Here is a 16480-nt window from a genome sequence, read left to right on the forward strand (position 1 = left end):
AGCAAAGGCTTACAAGAATGGCTGTGTGATTCGGTAATCAGAAATCTTTTACCAACAATGCTTCTCATTACTATATGATGACTCCATCGTTTATTAAAAGTGTGCTATGGTTATGTAAATTGTTTTGTGTTTTCCCTTTTTTTCCCCAGTAATGAAGTTCCACGAGACTTGCCCTATACAGATGAACACTTGATGAATTTTATTAGGACAAATGTGGCAAATAAGGAGTAAGTTATAACTGACCATATAGCATCTTTTTGAGTTGTTTTTGTCCACTTTGCTGTTCTGTGTGCATCTAATTACAATATGTGCATTATTAGTGACATTGTTGTAGACACTCCATGGTTGCAAGTAACCCAAGAAGGAATGTCGACTTTGTTTGGAGGAAAATGGATCATGGATATGGTAATTGACCTTGTTGGTCTTCGTTTAACACGTGAAAGACCAAATCTTGTGTACTTTCCGATAATAATCAAGGTATTCATATTCATCCTTAGTAACCGCTAATGTTTCTACTTGGAATTACCAACATTTTTCAAAAAATTTCTCAACTTTCAGGATGTTTTCGCTAAAAACTGTTTTCAAAGTCAGTACATTAAGTTTCAGTACTTGCCCAAAAGCTTAACCAAAGCTAAACTGGTAAGTATCCCGTCACTTTTTTATATTATTATATCGACGGAATTTACTACTTGCACAAGAAAGAACTTAATTAATTATCCTGTCTAACCTGTTTGTATATTATCCCGTCAAACTGGTAATTGTCCCCTCACTTTTTCATTTCCCTGTGGGCGTTTTTGCAGGCTTTCTTCCCTTACTGTGTTGACCGTGAACATTGGTTTGCTTGCGTGTCTGACTATGTTAAAAAGACCAACTTTATACTTGACTCAAACTTGCCTAGGCGTCCTGACACTAGATGTAAATTTTTAGTTGAAACGGTATGATTATATCCGTATGCCTTAGGGGTTTGTTACCTCAATTTTGTGTTGGTTTTCCTTCGCTTTTATATTATTGTGTTTTTCTTTTTTTGGTATTTTGTAGTTATTTCCTGCTTTGGGGATTATTGCAAGAGACTTTCCAGGATACAAAAAGCTGTTGCAAATAAACAATTTTCCGTTTGTGACTGTGGATGTGCCTCGACAAAAGAATGGGTACCTTACATGTTTAAATTATACTCTACTCGTTTTTAATGTTTTCGATGGGATACACACCATTTTAAAGCGTTTAACAAATTTCCTTATTTCAAAAGGTATTCTTGCGGAGTCTATTTGCTGAAGTTTCTAGAAAACTTGAGTTGTCAATCATTATGGTCCGGTCAGACTTGTTACGAGGTAATGATGTCTAAACCAAGTTATATTAGTCAAATATTATTCGGCATATTTTATTGCAACACTTTCAATATTGTTGTCAAATATATATGCAGAATTTGGATGAATATGCTGAGAGTATGATTGTAGATCTTATCAGATGGGAGGAAAACAAGAGAACGGTAATAACAATATCTTCCGAATGCTTTATCTAATTTTGTTTCTATTATTTCGAAATCTTTTAACTGCAAGACTTTCAATATTGATGTCAAGTGACTTTAAACGTAACAATATTTCCCTACCTTTTTTTTGTAGGATTATAACTAGGTGTTATTTTTGCAAGAATATGGTGAGAGTTTGTGTGCTTAGCAAACGGGAGTGGCAGAGAACCTTCTCATTGTCTTTTGTTGATTCTTTGATTTGTGCAGGCATTAGTTTGTAGGTGGAGTAAATTTGTAGGTTGCAGATGTGTAGGTACTCCAAGTAACTTTTGCGTGTATGAAAGATCCTCCTACGTGCATGAGAAGGCGTTGTATGTGTATGCAATACCTTTCTACGTGCATGTAATTTGTCGACTTTCGGGTCCGTTTAACGAGACTTGAGCGTGCCTGAGGAGGCGTTATATGTGTATGGAACAGCTTTTTTTACCGTGTGGGGCACAATTATGTCACTAGATTATGGCCTTTTTTAATGAGACTTGTAATGAGAATTACCCCATTTGTCAGGGTGTTTTTGTTTTAAAATCCCAAAGTAACTTGCATATTTACATGCATGAGAAGGCGTTATATGTGTATGGAACAACCTTCTACATGCATGAAATTTTTCAAAACAAAATTACTTGCATTATTTAGAGTTCGCCTAGGCTATGCTCGGTCATGGCCTATGTCATGCTCGTGTCGTGCTTGAGCGTACCTGACTAATTCTTCAACTTTAAACCAACTCCTATGTACTTTGAGCGTGCCGTGCTGGCCCGTGCCTAAAGTGCTGATAGGATTGGCCCGACTTCTTCAATAATCACTCACATTTAAGTTTCGAGACTTGAAATGAGAATTAAAACCCACATTTAAGTCTTGAGACTTGAAATGATCCTAAAAACAAGTGTTGTAATGAGAATTAACCCATCTCATGGGGATTATCCCATTTGGGTTATCTGTGAATAAAATGGCCTTCTATGTGCATGGAATAACCTTTTATGTGCATGATATTAAACGACTTGTCGTACACGATGATGATTCAACTAATCACATTTTATTGCTGGCATAAAATGATCACATGTTTCAGCTTTTTAATTACCAAATTTGGAGAAACAATTATCACATGTGCATAAAATGACCACGTACGTGCATAAAATGAGCTCGTATGTGCATGCCATAATTGCTCAGAGAAACACATGTTTTGTATTCTTAAATCAAATCACAATTTCATCTTCTCAAATATACAATTTAAAAATCCGGAAGACTCCCGTTACATTTATTACAAAACAATTGTAAATGAAAAAAAATAATCCTAAAAACAAGTGTTGACTTCTCAAATGATGCTCAAAAATTCCGCTGCACAAGTCCAATTCCTCGCAAAAAACTTCAATCTCACACATAAGAAAGCAAATGTCAGCAAAGATAAAAATTAGACGGAAACAAAAAAGGTAAAAATAGAAAACTTGCGCTAATAAGAGACATCACTTATACTCGACTATTTGTCAGTGATCCTTTGGTCGGTCACAATTCCTGCTGTCGTGGTTCGCCATCTGCCCACAAACCTTGCATCTTCTTAGTGGTTTCTTAATTACTTCCCCCGCTCTTTCTCTTTGTGAAATCATTATTTTTCCCGAGCCTTTGTTTTTGCATTGTCTTGGAGGCAAAATTGTAATTTCGCTAGGCACACTTGTACCCAAGAGCATTCCAATTTCCGCATTTTTGTCCCTTTTCTTTCCAATACTACTATTACCACCATCATCAACGACACTACTTGTTGTTTCTGCAAGTACCCTTTCCTTGAACCCGCGTAAAATGGTTAGTAACTCATCACAATTAACAAGACTATGTTCAACTAGTTATACACAAGTGAACATTTCTGACCACAATTCAGTCAGTTTGGTCTTTTGTGCATCGACTGATCTGCAATCAGCAAGCAACTTCCCATCAGAATTGAAGATTGGCTGGCAGGTTGCTAGTTTGCTCCAGTTATTAAGTAGGTATTCGCTTGGAATTTTCTCAAAACCATAATCTTTAAGGACACAGAGAATATGCCGACAAAGTATTCCATGTCGTTCAAATTTCTTGCAATTGCATACTAGTTTCACTTCAGCTGTCTTATAACCCATCTTATAGTCTTTCTTTCTCTCATGATCCTTGACGTCTATGTAGAGAATTGCATGATTCTTATCTTTTTCTTTGTCCCCAATGGCACATGTACAGCATGATGCTTTTATTTTTTATTTCCACTTTGAACTCCTCGAAAATTCTCGGAGTGTAGGTTTCTGCTGCATGCTTTTCTAGGTCCAGAGGAGTAGCCAAGTCATGAAACGAGTACTTAGATTGTGCAATCAGTTTTGATTGAGCCCATCGTTGTGTATCCATTGCACTCTCAAAGCGCATCCAAAATTCAACAAGGGTCAAATTTGGATTAGTGAAATTGCTAAAAAAATAATTTTCTGACTCGGACCTCGAGGTGGTTCTCATCAACCCTCCTAAGAACAAGTCATGAAAGTAAGCTGGAATCCAAAATTGTCTAATGCCATAGTTTTTCTGAAGCCACTCATTATCCGACAACCCATGAGCTTCCACAATGGCTGTCCATCTTTCCTCAAATTCAGCAGGCTCCACATCTTCGCCCCAAACACATGAGTTTTATCTCTTTCAAAAACTCAGTTTCTCTACATATCAGAGGCCCTACCTTCTCTGGCAACTTCTTCAATATGTGCCACATGCAATATCTATGTTGCACTTTATCTTTAAAGACTTTCTTAAGTCCTCCTTCTATCCCCAAATCTTGGTCAGTTATTATACACACAGGATAACGACCCCCCATAACTTCTAGGAATCTCATAAATAACCAAGCAAATGACTCCTTGCTCTCATTAATAAGAAGCCCAGCCCCAAAGGTCACACATCTCTTATGATGATCCACCCCTGTGAAAGGGGCGAATATCATTCTATACTTATTTTTCCTAAAGGTAGTGTCAAAGGATGTCATGTCCCCAAATAGCAAATAATTTTTTATACTAATAGGGTCAGCCCAGAAAACATGTGACAATCTACCCTTCTCATCTACCTCAAAGTCAAAGTAAAAGGATGGACACATTCTTTTTATTTTCTTAAAATGCTCAATAAGCATTTGAGCATCCCCTTCTGACAAGAACTTTTGATATCCCTTGAAAAGTTTTTAAAGTCTTCCAATGAAGCACCCACATTCTGATAACCTCTGACATACTCCTTAAACATCCTATAGGTCATAACTGGACCTTTGTTAACCTTTGAGTTGTCAACTATCATTTTTTTATGAACTATATTCAATTCTCTCATTTGCGTCAGATGTACCATTGTTAATGGTGTAGCTGGCATATGATTATGCCCTTCAACAAAACCATAAATTTGGTATTTACCGTTAGCAATTCGTTTAAAGTTAATCCTAGCAAGGCAACCTACCCTAGTCCTTTGCCTACGGTGTTTTTTGCCTTTGGCTTCAAATTCTCCAGCCTTATTACACAAACAAGTTTTATGTGTAGTGACACCCTGTTTATTCTTTTGTGAGCCTTTTCTAGTCACAAACCCACATTCTTTTCCATATTCTTCATAAAAGGCAATACCGAGTTCAAGTGTATCAAAGACCATACAAATAACAGGCTTGAGATGGGTAGGACAACCAAAAATCCGATTCATGTTGCTTGAACCGGACGCCTCCTCCTCCTCCTCCTCCTCCCCTGCATCCTCTATTACCTCTGCCTCCTCTATTACCTCTGCCTCGTCTACTACGTCATCTGCAAATGTGATGAAATTAAAGTAGAGTTAGGATTTAGATTTACTGGCAAACTCAAGTATACAACAGCACGGTTATATAGAACAGTATCTGATCATTCAACAGTTCAACAGAATTGTACCTTGTACGATTTCAGGAACATCAATGTTAAGGGCAGATATTTCTGATATGGATTGAGATGCAATAACTTCAACCATATGTCCTTCATTTGTAATGTCATTTGTAATGACAATAGAAGAACTACGCAACCCCATTGAACTAACAATGTCATTGCTGCAATAACAACGACTTAAAATTAAATAACTGACAATAAAATCATATCAGGGAATTATTACTAAAACTAAATTTAGAAATTTTGATGCACATAGCAATAATTTGATGCACGTAGCTAATATTTTGACGATTTCAACCAATTTAAGCTATTTCTAATTTTACCGAACCCTAATTTCTCAAATTACGAAACCCTAATTGCTCAAAATCAACAACTTTAATCGATTAATTGAAAAATTACAAACAGATCAAACTATAAACCCTAATTTTAATCGGTTATTTAAAAAATTACAAACAGATCAAACTATAAACCCTAATTTTAATCGATTAATTATAAAATTACAAACAGATCAAACTATAAACCCAAATTTGACGCACATAGCAACAATTTGATGCACGTAGCTAATAATTTGACGATTGTAAAACATGTCTAATTCATAAAACTGAGCCAACAATATCACGATTTCAACCAATTTAAACAATTTCTCAAATTACCGAACCCTAATTTTCAAATTCAACAAATTAATCAGCAATTTCGAAATATTACCTTGAATAAAAAGGTCCCATTCATGAAGGACGCGTCGAATAGGTAGATCGTTGAAAAGATTGATGGATCAGTAGTTGAGGATCAATGGCGCGCATAAAATGGTGTTGTGAAGATGGTGATATTCGAGGAGAGAGAAAGAATGATGAGAGGGAACGAAAATAGGAGAAATGACGGAGTTTAGAATGTTTAGGGGTAGGTGATTTTGCGCGCGCGTATACTATGTCATTAGATTAAAGTGGTTCTCACGGTTCTGATTATATGGGTGGTTCTCACTGGATCCCGACCCTATGTGTGTGTGTGTGTGTGTATATATATATATATATATATATATATATATATTATATTTATATGGTTGAGATCCTATGAGAACCTCCTTCCCATGAGAACTGTGAGAACCTCGGCTTCAGAACTTTTATACCGAAGGTTCACAATCTTTATGCCAGAGGGGCAGAATATTTGTACCAATGGTTCCGGTGAATCCCAAGCTAACTACAATCAGCTGGCGGTCAGCTATTACTACAACGATGAGTATTTATGCGTTGAACACGTTTGAGGCATCAACAAATCAGGATGGTTTATTTTCATAAGCAAAACAGTCTTTACTTATAAGAAACTTCTTTAAGTCCACTAATTATGTGCCCACTAATTCTTGTGTACGGCGGCACATGTAGGTTTATTATATTGAAATTGAGTTATTACTTTGGTTTTGTCAATGATAAGGTGCGGGACATCAAGGGGACATTAGAAATAGAATGGGATATGAAGTATCAGCCATTAGGAGATTAGTCCTTAAATTAATACGGTTGTCAGTTTGTGAAAGTAGCACGTCATTGTCTAATTCAATATGAATGATATAATAAACTCAAGCAGTCAAATCAATTTGCAATTCATTAGGGTCGAGTGAATCTGGTGACCCAAGACTCCACCATTGTTTATGGCCTTGATGCACTCCATAGTTCACGAATCCTCTAATGCCAAACAACAATGAGAACTCGACTTTCTAAACCTCGTCATCAAAGATTAGCAATGACAGAGAGTTAGTAACTAAGAAAATAGATTGACACAGTTGGAACATTAGCTCTATCAATATCAAGAAAATAATTTAATTACTCATTCCCCAATACCTAAGAATGCCAAATTAAATTTCTTGTTTCCGAATTTGATTATGCTTACAAGGAATAGGTGTTATCATGATCGTAATTAAACCCTATGAACCTTTGGTATAAAGGTTCTGAACCTTTGTTATCAAGATTCTGAATCTTCGATATAAAAGTTCTGAACATGAGGTTCTCATGGTTCTCATGGGAAAGGGGTTCTCATAGGATCCTAAATCTATCTATATATATATATATATATATATATATATATAAGAGTGTTATTAGACAAACAATTTGGGAACCACTTAATCATGTAAGATAATTAAGTGAGTAATTTACACATATTTGTGAGACAAATATTAAAATCAAAATGGACCCATAAAGTCCATTATGAACCGTGTAAGAGGGAGTTGAGTGAGGATTTGAAGAAATCATCAGTAGTCCTATTGCATGCTTTTCTCTTCCCAATTTCTTTTTACTTTTTGTCTAACCTATGCACATGCTTGCATTAAAAACACAAATTGTTGTCTCTTTTGAGTGCCTTGGCCGTATCATTGAAGCCTTTATGGGACTTCATTTTCTTATTTTTCTTAAGCTAATTGCAGAGTAAGAATGTGAGATTTTCACCTTAATAACTCTCTCTAAAATTACACAAAAATATTATAAACTCATCACTAAGGGTTAGTAATATAAATCTAATATTTACATAATAATAATACTAATGGTTAGTAGCATTTGTATATGCATAATTCAAGGGTAAGATTTGTAGATCTAGTAAGTTCTACAAATATTATTTCGGTAAGTTCTTGGGTGCATCTCTAAGGAAGATCTCTACACTTGAGATCTAGGTTTGGAGGATCATGCTAATGTATATAGCTCAAGATCTAGATTTGGAAGGAGTCCAAATCTAGTGCCCTTAATTCGTCCCACATATGGTGTAAGAAAATTTGTTTTTCTCCCTATTTTGTTTAAAATCATCTTGCATGCAACTAGATCCACTAGTTCTAAATTAACAAGTTATTTAGATCACCATTAGGAATGTCTAATAATAGGTATATGAATCTAACAATTGGTAACAGAGCTTTGGTGTTGCATGCATAATCGGTTTGGTTTTTCCGAGTTAAATGTAACTTAATTAAAACTAGATAATTTGCGATTTACAAAGGATAAAGCCAGAAATTTTTTAGATGTTATAGATTATGGTTCTAAAATATTTTTAGGTCATATTGATGATTTATGGATGATTATTGCTTATTTTAATGATTTTTAGTGAAATAATTACATTTTATTGAGTAAAATGAACTTTTATTTACTAAAAATAGTTAAGCTTCACTAATGACCGTGATTTTTTTAGTATGACCTCACATGCATATTTTATGTATTGTATGTTAAATTTCGTATTAATGTGATTAATATTGCATGATTTATGAGTTTTATGAGATAAAAATGGATTAAATGGAAGTAAAATGACTACAAATAGTTAAACTTCGAAATACGCCATGAAATTTTAATATGATGTCACATGCATATTTACATATTGTATGTAAAATTTTAGATAAATGTGATTTATTATGCATGATTTATAATTTTAATGGTTAAAATGATATAAATAGTGGCTATTTTTAGCAAAAATAGCTACAATAGATTTTATGGCATGTAATTTTTCCCTAATGTTTTATATATGATATGAACATCAAATCTAAAGTTACATGATTAATTTTGATTGATTTGGTATTTTTATTGATTTTTATGTGATAAAATCGATAAAATGGCAACTTTATTAGTCATAAAAATTAATTCGAAATTTTTGGTTAAAATTTTGCCATTTAAAGGTTCTGGAAATTATTTAATAATTTTCAAAATTTTGATTTTGATTTTCCCATAATTTTTATGTTTAATTTGGATTAAATAGTAAAAGTTATGTTTTATACGATTTATTAATGAAATAAATTATAAATATTTTGTGGGCAAATTTTATTGAGTTTGTAGAATCTTGATAATATTCTAGTATTTACAAAAATGTGATTTCGAATTTTTTCAAATTTTTATGATTTATTGGGAATTAATTCATAATTGTTATGATTAAAAGAAGTTTAATAAGCAATAACACAAAACCAAGTTGAATTATTGTCAAAAATTGAGTAAAGACTAATTTTTGATTCCTAAGAGAGTAGGGTAATTAACTTGAGCTTAAATAAGATTTAAGTATTGATTTGTGATTTTAATAAGTTATTATCACGCATTTCCATAAAACCGGATTATATACGATATAAGGTTTAAGTAGGGCGATTTGCCACATTAATTTGGCATGTTAATCATATATAATAATGTTGTATTTTTTATTGATGAATGTCATATTTTATTTATGTAATTTTGGATTATGTAATTTATCCTAGTATGGCCTTAGTTTTAATCGGTATTACCCGTAATGTAAGGATTACCAATTCGGTTGTAATTTAATGTGATCTCGTATCACTTTTATTTTTACTAGTTTTTCATATTACAAATGTATAATAGGAATAGCTATGTATTTTATTATTATTTGTAATTCCGGAGTTCCTTCATGACGGTGCCATTCAAAAAGGCGTTCCGACGAAGACGGAGTTCTTGGGAAGCGTGCCACTAGAAGTTCAAGGAACCAAAGGAGTTGGTTTACGAATTTATAATAGATTATTTGATTTTATATTTTAGGAAGGCCATACTAGGAAATTTATCTATTGCTTTGCATTTATTCTTTATATGTTTGCATGCATTGCCAAATCGCCATAAACTAAAGATGCATATCATATCGAGTTTTCGACCGCGTCAATTATAATTATCGATAGTTCAACAATTTAGTTCACTTAAATTTGATAGATAATAAATTGACTCCACCTCACACTTTTTAAAGATTGAGACATAGCCTTACCAAATAGTAGGAATTCATGAATCTCAATTTCATAAAGGTACAATACGGTATTGAAATATTATACCGGGGTACTTACAATTGACGTCGGGTAATAAATAGTTATTACACTTCGAAAGTTTGGTTGATCTCAACGAAGGTATTTTGCGACCGTAGACGCAATAGGTTCGGGCTAAAGATGAACTTAACGTAAATTCATAGACCAAGAGTTCTAATTATAGAATCGGTTAAGAGGGTTAACCCACCAAGTTATAGTAGTAAAGGTGTAGAGGGCCCGTTGGCTCACATTCAAGTTAATATGAATTTTGGATCTCGGAATCATTTATATAATTGGGTGGAGGTCATTATATAAATGTTAAAACATGCTAAAATGTTTTAATTATAATGATGAATGTATTCCTTTCCCACTATTTCGTTATTTTATGTTGTTTTTTTTCATTTCTCCTATTAATATACGATATCAATTCGATTGTAACACGAGTCTCCGCTAAACCTGTGACACCCTCCTTTATTGCGGAAAAGTAAACACATAATTCTAGATAAAAACTGCATGGATATGTTTGTAATAGGTTCATTTGGGTAAAAACCTGTAATTTTTAAAATCGAAAACGAAACCTGAACCTGTTATAAAAATATCCAAATGGGAAGGTGTGAAACATGCAAGGTCTAAAATAAATCTCATAAATAAAACATCGCTAAAGTCGCGAAACAAAGTTATACAACCCAAATATGAAAAAGGGAGACATATGTCCCTAAAAAGTATATGACATAAAAAGTGTTTAAGGGTCACAATAAAATAAAGCCAATCTAGGCCCCAAGGTTACTTTGCTAGCTAGCTCGTCCATGTACCCCATATATGCATCACCTACCTGTCAATCGCATTTTATACAAATACGAAAGCCACAGTCAGTGGGGAGTAACTTCGAGTTCTCCCAGCCACGAAATGTCATAGTTAATATAACATGTAAACATAAGAATATGAATATGAACAACACATAGCCTTAGCATACAAATGCAAGACAATCATGCTTATCATGTGATCAAGAATATAAAAAACACATAGTCCTAGCATGTGAATACTAGACTGACTCATACTACACTATCATGTGAATCACATAACATCCAGGAATCCAAACCCTATCAACCGTAGCCGGCTTGCATCTCACCTTCTACGACTCATAGGATCATCAAACAAGAAAGGACAATATATCTAGAGACAGGCATAAGTTCTTAGGACAGTCAATAGTCACTCTGTAACTCGAGTTTATACCACGAGGTAAGGTAAACTTACCCTAATCCTAGACCTGCGCAGACCTAAAGACATGTGGATACAATCCACCGCATCCAAGACTCACGATAAAACCACATGAGTACACCTAAGGAGTCCACCAAAGGGTTGGGTAGTACTTAAGCTGACCACCTACTCTAAGGTAGGGCAAAGAGGTCATGCCCCAACTTGGATATAAACCCACCAAGCTAGGACACAAAGGCTATTAAGCCGCAAACATACACTCGTCAAAGACTATAATGGCCTATCTATGACAAAGGCCGAAATACTCACCTAGGACCTAGTCCCAGCTTGAATACTTTAGCCCACACCACACAAGACAAGTAGGACACCCAATTAACCATAAGAGGGGCAAAGAGTCCACGCTTGCATACACAAATGATCATACACACCCTAGTATATGAAAGGCTACGCAAGAGCATATTCAGCTGGCAATCCAACAATATCTCCAATATCAATAATAATCCAAATTCCAGCTAACCAACAGTACCAAGCTAAAATGGCAAAGAGGCAACAAGACTCAAGCATAAAGCATCCAAAGCATCCAACAACCAACATGTGAAATGATAATCACAAATATCAAGGCATCAACATAAAACATCCAATAACAACCAATCTCACCTCAAAGACAAACCCTCGACCCGAGTCCCGCGACAGGTCATCGGTCAAATCGAGGCTGACAGGTTTAAACCTAGTTTAACCAAACTCGTTCGGTCAATCTGGCCCAGCTCAGAGTCTTGGCCTACTTTGGCCCAAATCACAAAATTCATCACAATATCATTCTCATGCCATTTCCAATTTCTATCATGTGAAAAACTATCACCATAAGGAAATATATTCCAACTTACAAAATATCCAATTCAATTAAATTCTCGCATAATAATGATTACCCACATGCCAAAAATACCAAAATACATAAATACGCAAACAAAAGACCTAAAACATCAAACAATAGACCCAAGACCCAACCCACACAACGGGCCATGAACCGGGTCAGACCGGGCCTGAACCGGGCCTGAACCAGGCTGTTTTGGTTCGGTTCTCTCGGTCAACACAAGTCTCCATTTGCAATTTGTTCCAACATCAATACAACATCCCTTTCAAGCAACATTCAACAATATTCATTCCGTTTCAACACTTAAACATGTGAAAAACAACATATTTAACAAACTTTAACAACAACAATTCATGTGAAAATTAAAGTTAACATGTTATTAATCACATAAGCATCCAACACATCATAAACAACACTAATGTGACATTATTTCGTCGAGTAACTCGGAATAGTTACCTTAAGCTAGAAAGAGAGCAAAATAAACTTGAGAAAGATCCTATAGACCGAAATTATGCATCATCTTCCACAATATATGAGTCTCCTAACTCATCTTCATATTCTTCACCTATAAGAACGACAAAAACACATAAATTAGTCGTAAACTCGAAACCCTAAAAAGATAAGACCCGAAACGAAATTGGAGGAAATGAAAATAAAGCTTACTAGTAGATGAGGATTGAAGAGAGGATTCCAAAAATATAAGTTTTATGCAAATCGGTGGAGAAATGAAGGATTTATGGTGGTTTTAGGGATTGTAAGGAGATAATTTTGAGAGGAATTTGGTTGTTTGATGAAAGGAAGAGAGAGAGTGAATTATGGAGGAATGAACTGAAGAGTGAAGACCCCTAGAGGGTGAATAGTGCCCGGATGAACAGTACCAGGCAGTCAAAGGGTGAGTCGGGTCAACTTATTTTGTTCGCGGTTTGGGTTTGTGTTTGACGGTAATTAGAAATATTCGTCGAACGCGATTTCCGAAAACGCTAAAGTTCTTAAACACGATTTTACTAAAAGATTAAGTACTCATATGCCCAATATCCAAACTTGTTTACCCAACGACCGTAAGAAATGGAAAATCCCAATTTTACGACTTTTATCCGAAATCTATTTTATCAAAGGAAAAGGTTTAAATATAGTTTAAATCACTTTTAAACATTTCTAAACTATCAAAAATAATTACATTTATTCAAAATAAAATAAGATTATATTTTATCAAATAAATTTTATTTCAAATAAATTAATATTAAATTAAAATAGATTAAAATATTACTTTTAAAATATAATAAAGGTCTTCAAATTTACGGGGTGTTACAAAACCACTATTGCTAAACGACAAATAATCTCTTTCTAAAATGAACTGTATCATAGGTTGTGGACTAGCTCCATAGGAATCGTTCTATTCCATAGAACTCGATAGGAATTGTCCTATGCAAATATAAGATTAACTTCTTAAATTCCTTAAATACTTATATATATAATTTATTATAAAAGGGAATGATTAGAAGTGATAATTAGTCAAAATATGTTTTTATAATTTCTTCTTTACATCCATGGTTCAAAAGCCTTCAGCCTAAACATTTGTCATCAAGCACTTAAGTTGTTAAGAACATGACAATGTTAAATTGGTAAATTAATTTGCTAGAAATTTTGATTAACCAAATACCACAATAGAGTTCATCCTTGTGAAGGATTAACTAGGAATTTATATGAAGATAAGTCTTCATCAAGTAGAAATTCTTGAAGTCATTGGGAGCAATAAGAAGTAAGTACCTATCTTAATTGTTAACGATAGAACTAGGCTCGAAAGACAAGGTGTTAGACACTATAATAAATACAAACCCCAAATAAGTAAAGATCAAAGAAATTGGTTGTGTGACTCCAACATATTACTTCTTGAATATCTATGACATTGACATTACATTATTACCAAATACCACATCATTAGTATTTGATACAAATTAATGTTTTTTTATCATAATTTTTGGCATTATCATGTGACGACTAGCAAGAATAAGTTCAGAAATTTGCATGAATGGAACTAGGGTAGTTGCCATTTTATCCATGAACATATGAATGTTGTAATGTACTCAATTTAGTTTTGTATTTAGAAATGTACCTCAATAATTGATATGATGTACACTAACTCTAAATAAGAATATAATTCAAGTTTTTGTATAAAAACAAAGGGGTTTCACTATTATGCAATTAAAACAAGCGTTGTGCCCTAACATACCACGATTAAGTTTATGGTGAGACCATACAAATCAAGGTAATTATATTCAAACTAGAAATAAAATGTCATATATACAAGACTCAAGTTGGTGACCCCAATCCTTTCTTAATTCTCAATTGAAAATCACATTTAGAATCTAGTTTTGACTAGTCTCCCAAACCATTTGATTGGGAATCTTTGGTGTATGCGAATCTTGTATTCAAAGCAAGATAATTCATGACTTTTCTAGAAAAGGATTATGAATAGAACAAAATATTCGCCCTATTTACACTTTGAAGTGTATGATCGAATACAATTTCAATCAGAGTAGGTTATTACTTCTTCATCTCTTTTACCAACGAATTAGGTAAATACTTGATATCCACTTAATGAGGTAAGAAGAGAAATTCTTTGAATAAGTTCAATGAATGTTTAAAAAGTATTAAAACCTACATATTATAAAACTAAAGTATTAGTACTTTATTAAAATGGGGAACAATAAAGTAATAACTTAGATTTACACCAACAAGAGTGTGATATGGTATCACAAGTTCACTTTCATTACGATATGATTGAATCTTTACATTGAAGTTGGTGGTAGTTTCTGCTATAAAATTTGTCTGGCATTTTAAAATTTTCCACTAATATAAAACATGGTTAAAGCAATCATCTACTTTTTATATGAGATATGGTTAGGAATGGTACCTAAATTGTAGCTTGTTTCGATAGTAAACATGTGCTCATTTTTTCTATAAGATCACGTGAACGAAGGGTTTGTGGCTCGTGATGCTGTCCATTAAGAAAAGAGGATTATTTCTTAAAGACAGAGTGGGAGAAAATGTTCAAAAGCCACAAACTGAGAATAAGACATAGGAAGATGTTCCTTCTTGGTCAAAATCAGTAATTATTTCTTCGAAATCTAAAGTGGACAAGAGTCATGTTATTTTTTTTTTGAAAGTAACAAACCTGTAACTTCTTAAGATGCTTTATCTAGTTTTAACTCCGCAAAAGTCCGAAATGAGCATAAACATGAAAATGTTTATTTAGCTTGGTTGGTTGGTGGCAAAGGGTTTTGCACGCAATAACAATGCCTCATTGAATTCAGATATAATTTGACAGTTGGATTTTTAAATCATCGAGCATGAGTTTTTGAAAATCGCAACTATCCTAACGTAGGATGAAAACTTAAGAAAAAGGCTTAAGTAGAAGTTAAGGAGTTGAATTGTACGTTTTGATCATGTGATAAACGTTTCTCGAACAGTCGAGTAGTTCTGTTTATACATAGAGTTTAGTGGGAGTAATATGGTGTTACTAGTCTTATGTGTAAGGGACATATTGATCATTGTGAATGATGGAAGACTTAGGAGAAGAATAATACATCTCTAAGGTATCTGGACCTATAAGGATAGTTCTAAGAGGATAGTAGCGTTGAATGAATATTCTTATGTTAATAAGAATCTTGACAAGTTCAAAAGTATTGAACATATTGTATCCACATGCCTCCGCTGCGGGATTAATTCATTACGCTAAAGATTTATAACCATTCTTAAACTTCGTATACTTGGAGTATGATGAGAAGTTATAAATCGAATATTTGAAAGAAGTCTCTACATAGCCATATAGTTCATTAGTTGGTACTCTTGGAGTACTAAAGAAATGAAGCTAAGTGATTAGAAATGATATGGATTTATGTGCAAGGAGTTACACAAAAACCCTATTCTAAACACATAAGGATGGTTAGAGAACCATCTTAGCAATATTATTTAGGAAGATATCTGCTAGAAACATCCTAGGCAGTTGAACAATGAAATATACACAACGAAAATTGAGTACACTTATAATAATGAGATATGCAAGAAGGAAGGGATGATATTAGGATTCGGTTTTATGAATTGGAGGAATTATGGTAGTTCTTTCCAATAACCGAAGGTCCTATCCCTGCACACTGTGAGGACAGTGGGAGTTATTCAAAGGCAAGAGAGCCTATGTCCAGATTGGATCTAGACACGTACTCAAAAAGTTCTTATAATATAAGATTATTCACAAGAAT

At 33.9% G+C, this 16480-nt stretch overlaps 1 protein-coding gene across 1 annotated transcript; it reads right to left on the reverse strand.

The window, feature by feature from the left end:
- Positions 1-3682: 3682 nt before the first annotated feature.
- On the reverse strand, positions 3683-5533 carry LOC141601229 (uncharacterized). The gene is made up of 3 exons (XM_074421491.1): positions 5401-5533; positions 4663-5280; positions 3683-4128 (listed from the first exon to the last, which is right to left on the reverse strand). The coding sequence occupies exons 1-3, from the start codon at positions 5531-5533 to the stop codon at positions 3683-3685; spliced, it is 1197 nt and encodes a 398-aa protein (XP_074277592.1).
- Between the last annotated feature and the right edge of the window lie 10947 nt (positions 5534-16480).

The sequence above is a fragment of the Silene latifolia genome, chromosome 9, assembly GCF_048544455.1.
Source record: "Silene latifolia isolate original U9 population chromosome 9, ASM4854445v1, whole genome shotgun sequence".
NCBI classification, from domain to species: Eukaryota; Viridiplantae; Streptophyta; class Magnoliopsida; order Caryophyllales; family Caryophyllaceae; genus Silene; species Silene latifolia.